Source organism: Drosophila tropicalis, unplaced genomic scaffold (genome assembly GCF_018151085.1).
Source record: "Drosophila tropicalis isolate 14030-0801.00 unplaced genomic scaffold, ASM1815108v1 contig_443, whole genome shotgun sequence".
NCBI classification, from domain to species: domain Eukaryota; kingdom Metazoa; phylum Arthropoda; class Insecta; order Diptera; family Drosophilidae; genus Drosophila; species Drosophila tropicalis.
Window position 1 is genome coordinate 2,862,064 of NW_027172907.1, and position 20,432 is coordinate 2,882,495.

A 20,432-nucleotide genomic window follows, 5' to 3' on the forward strand; every position below is an offset into this window, starting at 1 on the left:
GTTTTATTTCAACACGCGAAACGGCAACGAGCGGCTTTTTGTTTTTGTTTTTTTTTGTTTGCTTCGTTGTTGTTTAACTACATAAACTTTTGGTAAACGGAATTGAAATTGAAAACAGATAAACCGCCACCTACCGAAAGTAGTTTGCGCGTCTTTGATCTACATATATCCCATATGCATAATGCCAGATCGCCCGATTCAAAGTGTCTCTTCTACCTTATTTGTATCAGTCCATGAAAGATCTGCTCTAAAGAACATGAAATATAAGTTTTAGAATTATAAACACAAACAGAAGCTGACAGAGAGAGAGAGAGAGAGTGAGAGAGAGGGAGAGGGAAAGAGAGGGCAAGGGTGTAAGAGGAAGACAAAAATATAAATGAAAACGTTTGCAAAAAAATAAAAAAAAATAGGTTTTTGTTGTTTTTTTTTTTTTTTTTTTCTTCTGCTTTTGCTTTATTCCCTCTTCTTATTATCCACTATTATGCAATATTTTATATTTATTGCACGAGATAACAGAATTAATAAAATGTAAAAAACAAAAAAAAACCAAGAAAATTGCTGTATAAAAAGAAGTAAATTCAAATTGTGCTAACAAAACAAAAAAAAAAAAAAAACTCTAAACAAATGTTTTTTTTTTTTTTTTTTTTTTAACCTGTGGCTCCAAGTGAAATGTTTGTGAAATTAGCCCTAAAAATGCATTTACTATGCCTTTTTTTTTAAATATTAATTACTAAAGTTGTTTGCCAGATCCGTTAACTAAACTAAACTAGCAAAAACTGTGTTTCTGTGTGTGTGTGTGCGCCAAAATAAAAGGAAAATAAAACAAAAATGTTATAGTAAACACAAAAACTAATACTACAAAGACGAACGATGATAATGCCAAGCCGAAGATCATAATACTCTTATGTGATGATGTTTGAAGTGCGAAAAGTCTTTCCAAAATGTCTTTTAAGTGATACGAAAACATGAATACAAAGGATATACAGTAGAATCTGGTTATAACGACTCCGTTTTTAACGTCCTTCCGGTTATAGCGATGAGTGATTGGTTGGTCCCAATACAAACTTATATGAAAGGCCCTCCGGTTAGTACGTCTTCCGGATATAATCCGTCCCTTGAGCGTCCTTATAACCGTATTCTACTGTAGTTCAAAAGCCTAGAAAGTAAACTATCAGACTAATTGGCAACTGCTTAGACGAAAAACTAATATCAATTATCGATTCAATTCTCTTATATAGAAGGAAAAGAAACTCAAACTCATTCAGTTTGATAATTTTGCAGTTGTTCATTCTCAAGTTCATTAGTTAGTTGGCATTACTCTCCAATTTGATCAATAATAGTCATAAAAGTAATCATTTTCATATCATAATTGTCGTGAGATAATGTTCAAGTCCTTTTAACTTCTTTTTGACTGTCTTTTAAACATTAGCGACTAATTTGAATCGTAAGCAAGTGGTTTATAATCCTTATAATCCTTTCATTCCTCTTTAAATCGAAAATAGACTTGCCAAGGCGATTTATGTTAGTTCAATATTCTATATGCTGGAAAAAGAAATTAATTGAATTGAATTACTTTGTTAATAGAAGTACTTAAGTTGTCAAAAGAGAAAAGAAACGAAGTATTCCAACCAATTCTCTTAATCGGTTTCTAAATTCTAACTAAAAGATAAAAAACTTTTCTTATTCTACAAATAAGTTTACCCTTATAAACTAAGGACAAAGCATATTTTAGAGGCAAAGAAAAACAGACTTTAAACGAATGTTTAGTTTTAGATACTTCAAGAGATTGACTAAACATTCGTGGTCACGAGAAAAATATGGCATAGAGTAAGAGTCCTGCAAAAGTTACTCGATATGCAATCTACAGGATGTCCTCGATGTTTGATATCAGCTAATTGAGAAGGGTATCTATGGCTGACAAACAAATTGGAAAGAGTGAGAGCGGCAAGGTGTGAGTGAGAGAAGTTATTAAAAGTGCATTCAACCAAAAATTATCTACGCTAGACAAAAGCTTCATCTGTGTCTGTGTGTGTGTGTGTGTGTGTGTGAGTGTGTGTGAGAACCTTTTCTAAATAAATCTCCAACTTATTATTGCCTATATGTGCATATATGTTTGTATATAAATAACAATATTTGCATGCGCCTGCGCGAGGTTTTAAATTTATTTTATATATATTATATAAATAATTTCAATTTTAGTTCCCTTCCCTCCCCCACACTCTCCTAAACCCTCACCCTCACCCCCATCTCTTGAGCAGTTTTCTTTTTGTAGTTGTAGTGAGTGTGTGTCTGTGTGTGTGTGTGTGTTTTTTTTTTTTTGCATTTTTCATTGTCAAAGTCGTTTTAGTTGGCTGACAAGTCTCGGACCTGGGTCTGGGTCTGGGTCTGGCGTCTTTTTTTTTTTTGTTTTTTCTGCTTTTCGAAACGTCATCGTCAGCGTTTGAGCGTTTGGAGCGCTGTCGTCGATGTCGTTTATGCATCTGTGTGAGTGCGCGTGTGCATTTCTGAACAAGTGAGTGTGTGTGTGTGTGTGTGTGAGTGTTAGTGTGTGTGTGTATGATCATGCGCTAGCCAACAAGCCACCGTAAAATGTTAGTCAATTGACAACTAAAATAATAAATATACAACAAAAAATAAAGAAAACGAAAATTATAAACAAAAAATAGATTGTCAAACACTATTTCAACTGATTCTTCATTTGTCGAGTGACTTTAAACGATTGTGCCAACTGCATTCATTAATCGCGTCATCATTTCACCGCCGAGTGATATTGTCTAGTACAAATATTTAGCTAGACCAGAGATAATCACGTTTTCCGACTAACTCAACTTCCTCCTACAGCACAAAGTCAAAATGGGTTGCCTAGAGAACGAGGTTGATGTTGTCTTGTTAGAAAACTGTTGGATAGATAACAGTCAGTTCAACGATTTCGAAAACTGTTTTAGCTTCCTTTGGACTTTAAAAACGAATGGCCCTTTAAGAGAATCACTTTTGACTTTATCGACTCCCCAAATAAGTCGAAGAAGAACTGTTTCAAATGTATTCAAATGTTTCAACAAAAACTTTAGATTTTGAGCTTAACAAATGTTTCATATTATGTGTACCCTTTTGAAGAAGTTGTATCTCTGAGAAATCTAAATTGAACTGTTTACCCAAAATGTTAAATCTGATATAAATATGTATTCTTTAGATAACTTCTCCTATGTAACCTTGTCTGTATGTAACTTAGGATATAGTTTTCCAAGGACAACATTAACTTAGTCATAATTAAACTTTTAAAGATCAATTCAGAGGCAGTCAAATGTTTGTAAGGCAGAAAGAGGGCGTTTCCTTGTCTCCTTGAACTTTTGAATAGCATTAAGTATCGTGTCTATAAATCAAGTCCATCTGGATTCGATTCTCCTGAGCTATTTGATTGAAACTTGGCTTAATAGGTGTTTACTGGCATAGGAAGATAAACTTTCGATTGAATCCCTAATAATAGATAGCCTTAATGAGTTAAACTCAAAATGTAACTGACATTACATAAGCGCGCCTTTTGCCAGGATACCACACAGACCAGAGAGGAGGAATATGATCAGCCAGAAATAGTTCTTGGATAATGGAAGAGAAAAGGCAAAAGAAAGTTGATGGTTGAGAGACAATATTTTATAAACTATTACTGCAAGAGTATACGAACTTTGTCATACCCTAAGTAATCTTTACTTTGCCATATTTGGACTCACTTCACTTCAGGTTTTCCGTATTACTCTAAGTGATTATTTGAAACGACTTGAAGCACAAGATTTCAGATTCATTTTTGTTGTTATTGTCATTATTTGAAACAAACTTTCGAAAACTGATCATCAGTCATATAAATGACACCCCATACCATATTCAGTCAACATTCAAATTAATTTTCCAATGGCAATTGCCAGAGCAATGAGACATTCGAAAACCGAAAGCTAGCTAAACTAACATTTAGAACCGGTTCGGTAAAGAGGCCTTTAACCCTATAAAAACTAACTAAACTCGAGAACAACAAAAAACCCAAAAAGGCTGCCTAGACGTTTGGATACTCTTTGATCTACTAACTCCTTTAAGTAGATTCAGTTGGTTTGATTATTAAATTTAGATAAAGAAGACACTTTCGTTCCATAGACTAATAGTTGTTGTCCTTTTAAAAGTTCCTTTCTATGCCTATTTGCTAAAACTGACTACTAGATTTAGAACAGGAAACTTTTTGCTTTAAGTTGCAATCGTCTTGGATTAGTTTATCATTCTCAAAAGTAACTTGTAGTAAATGCCAAATGGCTATATTTATTTTGTAGTCCAAAAAAAAAAAACCCATTAATAAGCATATAAGGTTTTAAGAGAGAGAGAGGGGGAGAGAGAGAGAATAAGGCAGGGAGAAAGATCGGGAAGAGGGCAATACTGCAAATAAATCAATGAACGGCAATTGGCAAAAAGATAAAAATAACAAACAAACAAAAAAAAAAAAAAAAGTGAAAAATTTAATTAAGTCAAGTTTAAAAGGTAGCAGCAACAACTATGAATAGAAAAAGGTGGTAAACAAATGGGAGCGAGCGAGACAAAAAATATTACAAAGCTTTGTCTAACAAAATGCAGGCAGAAACGACAAAAAAAAAAGGCGGAACAGAAAAAAAAGAATAAGCAAAAAAGTAAAAACTATCTAACACAAAAAGCTGCAACGGGTCGTATGAGTGTTAGGTATTATCACACACACACACACACACACGCACACTATGCTGTAATCGTCATGCAATTAGCATTGCCAGCAAAAGCTCAAGTTCACTGACAAAGAAATCAAACACACACACACACACACACATACACACACATGCGATAATATTGCCAACTGAGCGAAGCTTTAGAAATGCAATCAAATGACGTTAGTTGCCAGCTCAAGAGAGCACACAAGCATGAAAGAAACACAGACGCACAAATCTCGAGAGAGAGAGAGAGACAGAGGGAGAGAGAGAGCACTGAAGAGAGCAAAGCTTGCAACTGCTCGTGAGTAGGTCAATCGACGATCGTTGTGGGGTTGAGTAAACTTTAGCTCAGTCAACCGGCTTTCTGCCCATGCCATTAGCTTCCGCATTGCAAACGGGGAACAACAAATAGTCAATGCCAAATGCCACACACATACACACACACACACACACACACACAAGACTATCTTTCTTGTGTTGTTCATACATGGATTTAACTTCCATGCAATTATGTGGGTAATTTGCATATAAATTGTCATTTCAATTTCAAAGTATTCAATTTCTTCCCCATCGAAAACTAACTCTGATCAATCCTTAAATCCATTTGAAATTTGATTTTTTGGTGAAAATCTATTTCATTTCTGAAAACAACAACAAAAAATGCTCCTTCTCATTAGCATTCCAGTCAATTGCAGTCGCATGAGTATCTAAAGATTTCCTTATTATGCATCTAGTATTTATAATAAAGCTTTGGAATATATTAACAACCATAAATATAGAAGAGTGATATATGTATGTATGTACAGTGGAATCCGGTTATAAGGACGCTCAAGGGACCGACAATTTTCGTAGTTATATCTGGAATATGGACTAACCCCAGGCCCTTTCATATAAGTCAATCACTCATCGATCTTTAGTAGCTATAACAAGACGGTAGTTATAACCGGATTCTACTGTATATTTCGAAATGTGTTTGTCCACTGCAAATCTTTAAGAAGTTCTTCTATATAAAATGTTGAAATATTTCACTTCTTCGCATTGAATCGAAAACGAAACTTTTCTATGTTGTGAAAAAGTCAATAGAATATAAACCAGAGGGCGGGGGCTAACTTTGACTGCGTCAAAGTTTGTATACCCTTTGCTAGTTTTTTGTTACTCTTTTCTTACCAATGGTCCTCAAAGTGGGAGAAACGTTTTAAAGGGTTTCATAGGAAAAAACGAAGTTATTAATCAGAGTCACTGTTTTCCACCAATATAAGATATAGTCGCCCGATCCTGACCAATTTTAGCACAGTCATTAACAGATACATAAAACTGACAAAAGCTTAAAATGAAAGCAATCGCTTCAAAAGTAACGCAGTTATTCGTAAAAGTCTTGGTTTTCGACCGATCGTTTCTATGGAAGCTATATGATATAGTAACCCGATCTTAATCAAATTAAGCACAGTTGGTTATACGTATGATAAACTCTTTAATATTAAGTTTCACGATAGTAGCTCAGAAAATAACGAAGATATTGAAAAAAGTCACTGTTTGTGACTTTGACGTTTGAGCTTTTGATATAGTGGTCCGATCTGGCTGAATCCGAGATATACAACCACTGCAGTATACACAAGCCTACATGCTAAATTTCAGCTCTGTAGCTCTTACGGTCTAGGAGGAATTTGCGTTCATACAGACGGACAGACGGACATGGCTGATTGAACTCGTCTCGTCGTTCTGATCAAGAATATATATACTTTGTATGGTCGGAGATGCTTTCTTCTATGCGTTGCACACTTCTGACCGACATCAATATACCCTTTTTGCAAGGGTATAAAAATAACATATTTATATGTATTTGCCTCTCAGAACTAAACAATTTTTGAGTGCTTTCCTCGGTTACCTTTGATTATCTCAAGAAACGTTTATTGTTAACAAGTTTAATCCATTAGATTAGGATACATATTAAGGCACTAGTTAACGATTCCTTTATACAGTGAGAAGGAATGAACTTAAGCCAATTCTTGAGTTTAGCTAATTGAAACTTCCAAACGATGATTGGCCAAGGCTTAAATGACTTACAATTAGTATTTTTAACCGCTTTGAAATATTGAGATTTTTGCTAGACATTTCCGAGAAATCGAACTGTGAAAATCTGTAGATAATCTTTCGCTTTTTTCCAGATTAGATTCAGTTTTATCTTTTTGTGTGTGTGTTTATCTCTGGTTAAGATTTTTCCAGTTTGTCGTGGTCAATGAAGTTAAATGTCTTTGAATTTCATGATGTTTCCTTGATTACTACTCAATCATATTACCTGACACTTTTGAGTGGAGACCTCTGTTGCTCCTTATAGTAATCTGTATTGAGAATTGTTGGAATGGTTCTGTGGCTGGGAGGGAGACAAGAAATAACCGCACTAATTGCAACACGAGCCATTAAACGAGTCATTGGCAATTATCAGTAGCTACTTTTTAAGTCCCAAACGACAGCAGCAACAACAACAACAACAAGGCAAAAACCCTCGAGCCAACAGCAACAGCTACTTACGGTTAACCAGAGCAACACTTGGGCCAAAAAGTCGAGGTGAGGAGCGAATAGACACAGCACAGCTTGTTGCTAGAGTATGCGAGTATGCCAAAAGAGGGTTGGGGGGGAGCGTGTAAGTTCCGCGACGAGGGTTGGCCGGGGGAAATTGCCTTTGATGTGTATTTAAAATGTTTTCATTTTGAATACATGTGGGAAATTATTACATATATGAGAAAAGGCCAAAGCTGTAAACCTGGTCAAACGGTAAACGGATTAATTACAGTTTCGACCAAGAGATACATACACTCCCATCCTCTCTCTCTATGTGTGTGTGTGTGTATGTGTGCGTTTGTGAGTTTAAGTTAAGCGGCTTTTTGATCTAGCTTAATTAAAACAGAAAACTGCAACAATTTTGTCATATTTATCACCTTTAAGTGAATATTTTCATAAATCACAGCCAGAAAGTGACGTTTGGCATTTAACTGGCTTTATCCGCCTCCACAATCTGTTCCCCCCCATTCTCAGACCCCTTTTTGACTTTTTTTTTTATATTTTGGATTCAAAAGTTTTGTGTGGCAAAACTTGAAGAGAAAACCAACATTGCGACATTTGGCAAAGAAAATTGCCTTTGGCTTACCATAAAGCGAAGCTGTAAAAATGTTTCACAATTAATGGAAAATATGGAAAATAATTGTGCGTTATAAGGTAGAAGAAAGTGCAGCAAGTTTAGCAATTTCGCTGAATCGAGCGGACCCCAGTGAGTAGAAGAAACAAATTATGCAAGTTTTAAAGGCAAAAGGGATATATGTATGTATATGTAGGTATGTATGTGTGTATGTGTTTATATGGTTGGAGGACCTTTCGAGAAACGGCAAGAAACGTAGGCAAAACGGAGAGAGTTATAAATCAAGCAAATGCAGGCTGACTGGCAATTGGTTAGAACACAAAACACCCTGAAAATCGGTGATTGTTGTAGTTGTTATGGCATTCGTTGAACGCATTTTGTAACATGACCAAATAACGTAGCATACATTTCAGGGGTTGCAAATGCAACCAGCAAGCAGCAATCAGCAGCAGTTGCTATAGCCGTAGCAGCAGCAGCAGCAGCACACACACACACACACACGTAGACAGATTTCGTATCGTTTCGTTACGTTTCGGTTTTTGGTTTTTTTTTTGCAAAATGATTGGCAAAAAACAACCGAAACAACAAAATGAAAAGAACAGAATGAAAGAAAATAGAAAAATTTCCCTTTTTGGTTTATCAAGCGCAGGCGCAGCTTATATTTAAGTTATGCAACATCAGCAGTAGCAGCAGCCACAGCCTCAGCAGCAGTCGCAGCAACAGAATCCTGCTGATAAAGGACAATGGCAATGACAACGTCAACGTCAACAGCAACAGCAACCGAAACGGTAGCAATTCGAAACAGAAACACAAGTGCACTTGTTGCTGACACAACGCGCTCAAAACATTGAGAGAAAGAGCGAGAACCAAGAAAGTTGTTTTAGACCAATTTTTACGACTCATTCTGAAAGTTGTGAAAAATTCGAATTTTCATAATTATTTGTGTGTTTTTTTTTTTTTTTTTTTTTTGTTTTGTTTATTAACTTTTGACATCAACTATTTTAGTCAACAAAATGTGGCTTATTAAGCATTTGGAAATTAAACATTGTGTGAATATTACCTGAAGCCGACAACCAGAAGAATTGTCTCAACAACAAAACCAAAAAAAACAAAGGAACTCTTAACAACAACAACAACAACAACAGAAGAGTAGAGGAAACAACTCTTTGGCAAGAAAAAGATGTGAATATCATTTTGTGATCAGTGAATGAAAGAAAGAAAGGAAGAAAAAAGAAAACCTGCAAAATTGATTGTTTTTTTTTTTTTTGTTTTTTGAAAAGTGTTTGTCATCCTTTTTCCCCCCCTCTGTTAATATACAATTACTCTTTCTGTGTGTGGAGTACGTATCAAAGTGGATTATCTAATAAATACAAAGATGGACGACGAAAGCGATGACAAGGATGATACGAAAAGGTAAGCTAAAAGACAGACGATACACACACACACATACAAACGACATAATTCTATTACTTCTCTATGTCATTTAGCTATTCATAAATAGCCTTAGATTTGACTGCTTTTGACAGTTAGACAAGTCATTGTCAAAATAAAGAAGAAATACAAAAAAAAAAAAAAGCAAAGCAAAGAAGAGCCATTTCAACTGCGCAGGTTGAAGACAATATCTTCCCTTTCCATTTTAACACAAGAGAAAGAGAGAGAGAGAGAGAGAGAGAGAAAGAGAGAGATACAAATTTTCCATACTAAAATATAATTATATTATTTCATATTTTGTCCAAAAACCAATTGTAATTGGTAATTCACACTTTCTGAACGGTTATTTGAGATATTCATAATAATAAAGGAAGCTCAATCATTCTCACCACCTTTCCCCACCTGTCCTTGCCCAATTTGTTTTTCATGATTGCTCATATCATGTAACAAGTTGTTTCCCTTACGACTTGTATCCTGTTTTTGCTCTCAATTAGTTGACAATAGAAATCTGAACTGTCTACCGATAATTGCAAATAAACTAATTCTCTTTCGTATGTAGGCTCGTTTTTTGTATGATATTTGCCTTTCGGTGTGTTAGGTAACTAAATTAATAAGCATAGCATATAAGCATACCAAGGACAACGCTAGGACAATCAATGGAAAAGAGAAAATCACAAGCCAGTTAGGTTAGCTTTTCATTTGTTCTTCTGCCTTTCGACTGAATCATTTGAATAACCTTTGATTGAACTCGAAAACTTAACTAATTAACTTATTAACCAACTGGTGCTTAGTATAGACTAATTTGACCTATCCCAATTCATTTGTGTTTAATACAAACTTTGTCTCGTATTCCTTTTGACTTTTGAATACTCAAAGAAATTAATGAGCTCTCATTGTTAGTTGAATAAGGATTATAAATATTCTATCCATATATGACTGACCTTAGTTTGTTTTTGAAAATAGTTTATATTATAAATTTTCAAATGATTAATACCTAAGGCTGAAATTTTATTATGATAATTGGATCATTTGGGTCTTTAATATCTAATAATGGAAGAAGTTACCTCTATATAAAGTCTTGATCAGCTCAACGAGACGATGCCCATCCATAAGGGTGAATCTAGGGCAGTGAAAGGGGAAACTCAGCCAAAAGTCTTTAAGCGGAGCATCCTTAAACTATTTTCTATATCCTTTCATGCAGAAGATCATTCGAAACTAAAGTTGAAGATTAATATGTTCTTTGTTTGATCAAGGTCACATGACTTCATTGTATTAAATTTGTTTATAACATTGTTTGTTTTTAAGGCTTAGGATAAGTTTAAAGATATCTAATGAAAGATTATATTCAATTTCGAGCAATTCAGAATTCAACTAAATGAATTTACTCAAATCAATTGAAATTTCTATTGAATAAAGAGTATGTGAATCTCATCAGGTAACTGAAAGAGGGTTGAAACAATTAGTTACATGTCAAATAACATTCACTTCGATTAACCTGAACGCTTGCCTGACAATAGCAGCTAACCATTAGCTTATGGGCCATCATTTAACCAACAATTTTGACATGGAAAATGTCAAATGCAAGCAAAGAGAAAGGCTTTTCAAAAATAAAAAAAAAACAACAACCTATACACAAAAAATAGATGCAAAATTTGCTGTAGCGCAACAAATGTGAAGCGACAAAAGGTTCATTTATGTACATACATATGTGTGTTGAAACATATATGATAGTCAGCCCAATCGGCAACCCCTAACCCAAGACACACATATCCAGACACTCACCCCATGCATATCAGTGGGAGGTTGTGAGAGCATATGGGCATTTTGAGCTAATCAACGCCAGACAAAGACTCAATGGGCTAAGGACACGTGGGCCAAGGATGAGTTAGCAGCTGTCCATCAATGGGTTAGCTTAGACCTTCAAGAAAAGTGAGAAAGGAGTGGGAATGGATTTATGTATATGTATATTTATCTAACATTAACTCATACTCAATTAGTTATTTGATTCGAATTGATTTTGTAACTCGCAGTTTTCTTTGCAGAAAATCAAGAAATCTGAGCGAGAAGAAACGTCGGGATCAGTTCAATTCGCTGGTAAACGATCTAAGTGCTCTGATATCGACATCCAATCGAAAAATGGATAAATCAACAGTTTTAAAATCAACCATAGCATTTCTTAAAAATCACAATGGTAAAAAATTGACCATAGAAGTACATATGTGTATGATTAATGCGAAATGTGGTTTTTGGTTTTGGTTACAGAGGCGACGGATCGTTCAAAGGTTTTTGAGATACAACAAGACTGGAAGCCCACATTTCTAACCAACGATGAGTTCACACACTTAATGCTGGAATCTTTAGATGGCTTTATGATAGTTTTTAGCAGCATGGGCAGCATATTTTATGCCTCCGAAAGTATTACCTCACAGCTCGGATATTTGCCGGTAAGAGATGTTTGATTCATCTACACAATTAACAATTTGTGCAATTTTAGATTGTGTGTTGTTTTTTTTTTTTTTTCGTTTTTTTGTTTCCGTTGTTTGCTTTTTTATTACTTTTATCAGAATGATTTGTATAACATGAGCTTCTACGATGTGGCCTATGAAATGGATCATGAGGCACTGCTTAATATATTTATGCATCCCACACCGGTGATTGAGCCAAGGCAAACGGATATCAGTAGCAGCAATCAGATCACTTTCTATACTCACTTAAAGCGCGGCGGCATTGAGAAAGTCGATGCCAATTCCTATGAGCTGGTCAAATTTGTGGGTTACTTTCGTGGGTAGCTGATTGGACTTACTGCCCAATGGAATGTCATAACTTTAACATTTTTCCCTTCCTCTCGTTGGCAAACCCCCGTTTAGGTAACGATACCAATACATTGGCCAGTTCGAGCTCGGATGGAGGCGGTAGCAGTCAATCTGTGGCATCCAACAATTTGCCACGTATCTTTCAACAGAATCCCAATGCGGAGGTGGACAAGAAGTTGGTGTTTGTTGGCACTGGACGCATACAAAATCCCCAATTGATACGGGAAATGAGCATCATTGATCCCACCAGCAATGAGTTTACCTCAAAGCATAGTATGGAATGGAAATTTCTATTTCTCGATCATCGGGCACCGCCAATCATTGGTTATATGCCATTCGAGGTGCTGGGCACCTCTGGCTATGATTACTATCATTTCGATGATCTGGATAGCATTGTGGCCTGTCACGAGGAATGTGAGTAGATCTAAGTTGAAACACTTTTTGTTGTATGATTGATCAACTGTTTGCAGTACGACAAACTGGCGAGGGTAAATCCTGTTATTATCGCTTTCTCACAAAGGGTCAACAATGGATTTGGCTGCAGACTGATTACTATGTTAGCTACCATCAATACAATTCCAAGCCCGACTATGTGGTATGCACTCACAAGGTGGTCAGCTATGCCGAGGTGATCAAACAGAACAACAAGCCAACGAAAGGAGGCGGCGGTGGCTCCAACAGCAGCAGCAGCAAGGCAACTTTGACCTCATCGCAGACCAACACAAACACGAGCAGCAATAAGTCCACAACGGCGACAACAACTCTACGGGACTTTGAGCAGAATAATTTGGACAGTTCCCATTTGGTGGGCATCAACAACAGTTTGTCCACAAGTTTGACCAACGAAGGACAAGGTATTGGCGCTGGCGCCGCTACCAGCAACACTTCACCCAATAGAATGGATTCATCGCCCATGTGGTCGGCGTCGGCTGGTGGTGGTGGACTAGCTGGATCGCAAGCTTGTCAAATAAATCCATTGAAAATCTCCAGACCATCGTCAAGTTATGGAAATATAAGTTCTACGGGTATATCGCCCAAGGCGAAGAGGAAATGTTATTTCTATAGTAATCGAGGCAATGAATCGGACTCAACATCAATGTCGGCAGATTCAGTAACCAGTAGGCAATCCATGATGACGCATGTCAGTTCGGTGAGTGGGAAACAAGAATGCGAATAATCATATGAAAGTCTTTGAAATTTAATGCCATTTTGTTATCTTAGCAAAGTCAACGTCAACGCTCACACAATCGAGAACATCATTCGGCGCAGCAGCAGCAGCAACAGCAGCAACAACAGCAGCAACAACAACAACAACAACACCCGCAACAACAGCAGCAGCAGCAGCAAAATCAACAGCAACAACAGCACCACCAACAACAACAGCAGCAGCAGCAACAACATCATCATCATCATCATCAGCAGCAGCAGCAGCAGCAACACCTTACACAACAGCAACTGTTGCAATCGCAACAACAATTGCAAATGTCCTCAAATTCCGGACAACCGAAATTATTGCCCATTTTACCATTGGCACCCACACAAATTGTGAGCACCAATGCCTGCCAATTTCCTCAGCCTGCTTATCCCATATCAAATCCCCAATTGGTCGGACCGACATTCCTGGAACCGCAGCAATATCTAACAATACCCATGCAACCGGTCATAGCGCCATTTCCCGTTGCACCCGTCCTATCGCCGTTGCCCGTGCAACAGCATCCGGAACTGCTTCCATCAGGAGCTGTGGTCATGACGCCCACACAGAGTCAATTGCAGGATCAATTGCAACGCAAACACGATGAATTGCAGAAGCTAATAATGCAACAGCAAGACGAATTGAGAATCGTCTCAGAGCAATTGCTATTGGCCCGCTATACCTACCTGCAGCCCATGATGCCCATGAGTTTTGCTGCTGCAGCTGCTGCTGCCAGCAATAATGTGCAGCGTAATTTTGGTTTTAATAGCAGCAGCAATGTGGTTGAACCACAATTCAATCAATATGGGTTTGCATTGAATTCCGAGCAAATGTTAAATCAGCAAGATCAACAAATGATGATGCAACAGCAACAGAATTTGCATAGCCAACAGCAACAGAATATGCATCAGACTCAGAATCAACAGCAACAGCAAATACAGCAGCAACAGCAGCAACAACAGCAACAGCAGCATCAACAGCAGCAGCAACAGCAGCAACAACAGCAGCAGCAACAGTTGCAACTGCAACAAAGTCAAAATAGCATGTTGTCGCGGGAAGATATTGAAGATATAGATGCATTTCTTAATCTTTCACCGTTACAATCTTTAAATCAACCAAATACACCCAACAGCATCAATTCCAATCAGCAATATAATAATAGTCATAACACTAGCAACAGTCAGCAGCAGCAGCAGCAGCAGACATCACAGCAGCAGCAACAGAACATCAGTAACAATCAAACTAATTCCAACAACAACAATTCAAGTGCACCACAAAATACGAATGAAGATTCATTATTATCTTATATGCAAATGGCCACAGAATCGAGTCCATCACTTAATTTTCATATGGGTATAAGTGATGATGGTTCTGAGAGTCAAGGTGAGGATAATAAAATGCTAAACAATCAGCAGCAGCAGCAACAACAACAGCAGCAGCAGCAGCAACATCAACAACTTCAGCAACAGCAACAGCAGCAACAACAACTGCTTAACCAGCAGCAATCAGCTAGTTTTTTCAACTCAAATCCCTTTCAATCTCTCAACAATAATAATAGTAATAACAACAATAATACCAACAGTAATAATAATAATAATAATAACACTACTAACATTGTTAATAATAGTAATAATAATGGTAATCAGAATCAAAATCAAAGTCATTTGCCCAACGATTTGGAAATTCTACCATATCAAATGTCGCAAGAGCAATCACAGAATCTATTCAATTCACCGCACACAGCCCAAGGCAATAGTCAAAACTAACTAATCTAAATTCTATTACTTTCACTCTCTCTCTCTCTTAAAAACACACACACACACAGAATGTGTATGTATCTTTAGTTTATATTCCCCTTTTAAACCAATCTGTGTATTAAACTAAATGGTTCCATTTCGGTTTTGGGCTCTGTCTAACACTCTCTTCTGTTTTTCAACTTATTTGTTTAGTCTTCCTCTCTCTCTCTCTTTCTCTTAAATACCTTATTTAGTTAAATTTTTAGTAAATAGTTGTAGATCTCAACAGACTGAGTATTGTTTGTTAGTTAATTATAGCTGATAATGTTCTCAAATTAACTATTAATTTAAATAATTGTTAGTTGTTATCTAATTACCCATCAGTAAGGATCTCTGTGTCTATGTAAATCAAACCTTAATCTAATTACTATATATTATGCTATATCAACTATACATATACACACAAATGTGTCTATTAATTTGTCTAATGTTTTTTTTTTTTTTTTTTGTTTTTTTAATATATAATTTTCAAAGACTGCTCTGACTACATATTAACTAAGTTATGTCCAACTGTATATATATATATATATATATGTATAAGTTATTAGAACTCAGGTTGAGATTGCAACTGAATTTGGTTTTCTTTTCCCTTCATTTTGTAAATTTTGAAACTCGAAAATAAATTTCCCGCTCCGTATTATTGACACCTGCTGCCTCCTGCCTCCTCCTGTTTCGTTTCCCATTGTATTATTCGCACTTCGAAGAGAAAAGAAAAGAAGATGAAGTCGACCCAAAACCTTGTGTAAATGTTAATAATATTTAATCCAAAAAAAAGAAAGAAAACAGAAAAAAAACTCAACTACATCTACCTTATTACAATTAGTTACAATTACTTGTCTAAGATTCTGTACATACCTATAAATCATAATTAAGGCATTCTGTATATAAATATATATATATATGTATATCTCTTTGTATATAGCATTTGATTTTAACTTAGTGCTAATCCAAATCCAAGAAACTACAAAAAAATTGAACAAAAAAGACAAATACAAAATCGTAATAAAGTAATGGAAATAGCAAAAGAAACAAAGGGGAATCCGTTTAGAGGACATACTTAAGGATTGCTTAAATAACTTAAATGTGTTCTCTGATCAACTTACTTTATTTTCGCCCCACATTGGAACAATTTTCCGATCGATAAAACTAAAGTCATATAAATATTTAATGTTGAGTTGAGATTTCTTTTTTTTTTTTTTTTTGTAAATTTTCACCAAAAAGAACACTCTTGAGAATATAATGTTAGTGTATACATTTATTTTTTTTGTTTCAAAGAAGTATACCAGCAATGCTTAACTTTAATTTTAATTTTAATATGTATAAAGGTATAAAAAAAAAAAAATAATGTATAAGAGAGAAAATCAAAAAGTACAAGCGGTTTTTTTTCTTAATTTCTTTTCTTTTAGACACGCAGCTTGGCAATGGCATTCTGTAGGATCTGAAATTCGGAATTTATGTTGTCCATCAGGTTGGAAATTTGCGGCTTTGAATCCAAGACCTCAACACTCTGGGTATAGGCATTATAACGAACTCCAAAGGGACGTGGAATAGAATTGGCAAATTTACTGAAAAAAAAACCCAAATACAGATCGGTGAGAATAAGGTTGTGATCGTTGAAACTGATTGACAGCACTTACATGGTCTTTTCCTTGGCACTTTCGAAACTATCAGCCACATAATACAAGGGCTGGAACTGTGTTATCGGATATTTGGTAATGCCAGTGACCTCGGGCTCGAAATCCTTCAGTTGTGGCTTATCGGTTAGACAATATTCCAATTCGCCGTAAGAGGAAAGCAAACCAGCGCCATAGGCTTTCAGTTCACCCTCTTGACGGCACAGGCCATATTCCACAGTGAACCAGAAGATCTGCAAAGGAATACACAATGTTCTTTGGTCATGCATGCAACATGATTAGACGAGCTCTTGACAAACCGTGGACAGTTTCTCAATGTAGTCATCGGGGGCACCCAATGAGGCCAGTCCAATTTCCTGACTGAATTGAGCAAATGCTGGATCTGCAAAGAGCGGCACATGGCCCAACAGTTCGTGACAGACATCCGGCTCTGGAGTGTACATGGGTTTGCTGGGATGTCTGATATACTGCGTGGAATGGAAGACCCTAAATGCAAGACCAGCGAGGAAATCGCGAGAGCTGAGCAAACCAGCAACGGGGCGCAGAGTGAAGCCAGTGCAATCTGTGGGTAATAATAACCGTGAGTAATTTGAAAGCGATAGAGATGGCGGAATGGCGGGATTACCTCTCAAAAAGTTAGACACATCCTCCAGTTGAGGGATATTATCCTCACGGAAGCCACAATTGTCGACCAGCAAGGGGAACACATGATTGTATTCTCTGCAAGCATGACTCTTGTACAATTTACTCAAATTCCTGAAGATAATGCCCCAAGTTTCAATCTCCTCCTTGTTGTAGTCAACATGGGGTAGAGGCTCGCCGTGCTTATAATTGTAGGCAATGTCGGCAAAATATTTACGACGGTTGCGGTACTCGGGATCTGTGAATCCCGGATGATCGGAATCCAATTCGGCGCCATAGCTCAAAATCTGATTGGCAAAACGATCCAAATCGCGTATACGCCGTGGAAACCATGGCACGGCAGTAGCATTATCCTTGTAATCGCGCGAAATGATATTAAAATAGCTGCATTGCTGCTTCAGATCCTCAATGGCCTTGCCCAAAGCTCCGGATTTGCCATCGCACTCGACAAAGAACTCATAGCCGGGCACACGCAACGAAGAGCGGGATTCAATGTGAACCAAATTGATGTCGTGCTTCTTGAAAATGTTCAATGTATTGGCCAAGGCACCGCTCGACAAGGACGAGTCCTTGGGTGAGAAGAGTAGACATGTATTGCGAGCCTCCTGTATATCAACACCCTCCACTATATAGGCGGAGTCCTCAACGCGCGTGGGCTGTCATCATGATCATGAGGTGGTAAATCAAAACATACATACAAAATTATAGCAGATTATTGTACAGAGCCTTATCAATTCTAAAGCGGATTTCGCTTGCATAATATGGAAAACCTAATTCTCTTATCAACCATCAACATCAATGATTGACAATGGGCAGACAGACAACACCATAATCCATTTATGCCATATACTAACTCTATACAATATAAAATGAAGCAAGTAAGTCGACTCGTCGACTTGGGTATACCATACACCAGGCGAAACAAATATTTCAAATTTCGAAAACCAAATGTATGTCTATTAAATTGTTTTTACATGTTTCATAGTATGTGCTATCTCGCTCACTCTACGAACATACGAGCACTCTAGCGCCGCCACTAGCCAACGGCCAATTCTGGCCTTCTGGACTGCTTTGTAAAATACGTTCATACGCATATTTTGCATGTTTCTAGTCCGATTTCAATAAAATTCGGTAGTTTTGTAGAAATAGATAAGAATAATTAGTCTGCCGAATTTGAATGCGATAGTCAAAAATCTACAGGAGAAAATCGGTTTTTTCTTAAATATGGAGGCGGAAGTGGGCGTGGCAAAATATGAAAATAGATGTACCCTGCGCGCATACTAAGCCAGTGTACATACTAAATTTGGTGACTTTAGCTTTGTTAGTTTTTGAGAAAATCAGTTTTGTTTAATTTGCGGGGGCGGAAGTGGGCGTGGCAAAATTTTTAAATAGCCAATATCTGCGCGTCTATCAAGCTAATCTGCATACCAAATTTGATGTCTCTAGCTGTTATACTTTTTAAGAAAAACAGTTTTATGTGATTCCTGGGGGCGTAAGGGGGCGTGGCAAAAAGTTTGAACAATCAGTTTTTGCGCGCTAACTAAACGGGTATACAAAATAAATTTGATGTCTCTAGCTGTTATACTTTTTAAGAAAAATAGTTTTATGTGATTCCTGGGGGCGTAAGGGGGCGTGGCCGAAATTCCAATTAACTCTGTACGCGTGCATAATACACGAGTATACATACCAAATTTGGTGGCTCTAGCTCTTATAGTCTCCGAGATCTGCGTGTTCATACGGACGGACGGACGGACGGACGGACGGACGGACGGACGGACGGACGGACGGACGGACGGACAGACGGACATGGCTAGATCGACTCGGCTGTTCATCCTGATCAAGAATATATATACTTTATAGGGTCGGAGAAGCTTCCTTCTGCCTGTTACATACATTTTGGCGACTTTAATATACCATTTCACCCTATGGGTGTATGGTATAAATATCGTTTAACTTTGGCCATTATTGGCAAGCATTCTTCAGCGAAGCCTTACAATTGTCTATTCGAAATTGAAATTGTATATCAAAGGTTCGAGACCTGACCGCAATGGCAATCAGTGCGTTCAGGGCCATAGCTTTGAATTTTTTGTTGACCTTGAACCTGCTATTGTATGAGCAGAAATTTCCAAGGTTGGTCTTGAATGCGACAGGTAAGAAATTGGTTAAGGTTATCAATCAATGAAATAGTTAAAAAGAATATGATAATATTACAAATTAACGAACTTAAAACGTAAGAAGTTCAAAATTGGATTAACCCGACTGAAATCGAAGTTTCGAATTCGAATTTGACTAAAGTTTAAGGATTCCCAAGATCCGTGGATATGTTCAAAATGGAGACCTAAAGTTTTTTAAAAGTGTTTCAAAACTTTTATATGCAGTTTTTTTGAAATCCTTTAAGTGTTTTAAACTTAGGTAAAGTTTAAGGATTCCACACAAATACTTCTAAAAGCGTGTTCTAAAAACCTTTTTTTACTTTAACTGAATCTAGTTAAAGCCAGTTAAAGTTTCAAGCTAGTGAGATATGTATGTGAGAAATCCTTAACCGGTTTTAATTTGTTAGATCTAATAGTTGCACTTTCGACATCTGAAGGGATATATATACATATATGTATTATGATTTTTGGCAAATATTTAAATTATTAATTAAATCTTTGCGTTATTATTTTTGTTTTTGAAATCTCAAGATATTGTTATTGTTTTTTTGTTTTGCCAATTCGTGTTTCACTTTCTACATACATATGTATGTAAAATATGTATATTTGTTTTTTAAATAGTATTAGTGGGGGGAAGTTCCGATTATACCTTATCAAAGGAAACCTGACGTTGGTACATTTTTGTGTTGTTGTTGTTGTTGTTGTTCAATTGTTGTCAATCCGTGCACACACGCAAAAGTTTCCGATTCAGATTCAGATTCAAAGGATGATGATGAGTGGAATAAACACTACGAACCGAACGACAATCAGCTTAAAACTGATTTCATTTTTCACTTAATCATGAGTTTAAATAGACTTGTTTGGGGCCCGAGATCTGTAGCCCAGAAGCTACATTCATAGCTAGCTAATCTTTAAGACAATAATAA

At 36.7% G+C, this 20,432-nt stretch overlaps 2 protein-coding genes across 3 annotated transcripts; one reads left to right on the forward strand and one right to left on the reverse strand.

Annotated features, from left to right (window-relative positions):
* Window positions 1-16,270, forward strand: Clk (circadian locomoter output cycles kaput protein Clock). Of its 2 annotated transcripts, none has more exons than XM_068285707.1 (8): window positions 1-92; window positions 8,851-9,258; window positions 11,307-11,467; window positions 11,539-11,720; window positions 11,841-12,057; window positions 12,144-12,503; window positions 12,560-13,239; window positions 13,311-16,270. In XM_068285707.1, exons 2-8 carry the CDS (start codon window positions 9,221-9,223, stop codon window positions 15,045-15,047), a joined length of 3,375 nt encoding a protein of 1,124 aa, XP_068141808.1. In that variant the 5' UTR covers window positions 1-92; window positions 8,851-9,220; the 3' UTR covers window positions 15,048-16,270. The 2 variants fall into 2 exon arrangements, with proteins under 2 accessions (XP_068141808.1, XP_068141809.1); XM_068285708.1 differs by having other exon boundaries at window positions 11,319-11,467.
* A 42-nt stretch (window positions 16,271-16,312) lies between these two features.
* Hn (phenylalanine-4-hydroxylase) lies at window positions 16,313-20,330 on the reverse strand. The gene is made up of 5 exons (XM_068285709.1): window positions 20,156-20,330; window positions 17,337-18,009; window positions 17,011-17,273; window positions 16,715-16,944; window positions 16,313-16,642 (listed from the first exon to the last, which is right to left on the reverse strand). The coding sequence occupies exons 1-5, from the start codon at window positions 20,183-20,185 to the stop codon at window positions 16,480-16,482; spliced, it is 1,359 nt and encodes a 452-aa protein (XP_068141810.1). The 5' UTR covers window positions 20,186-20,330; the 3' UTR covers window positions 16,313-16,479.
* Between the last annotated feature and the right edge of the window lie 102 nt (window positions 20,331-20,432).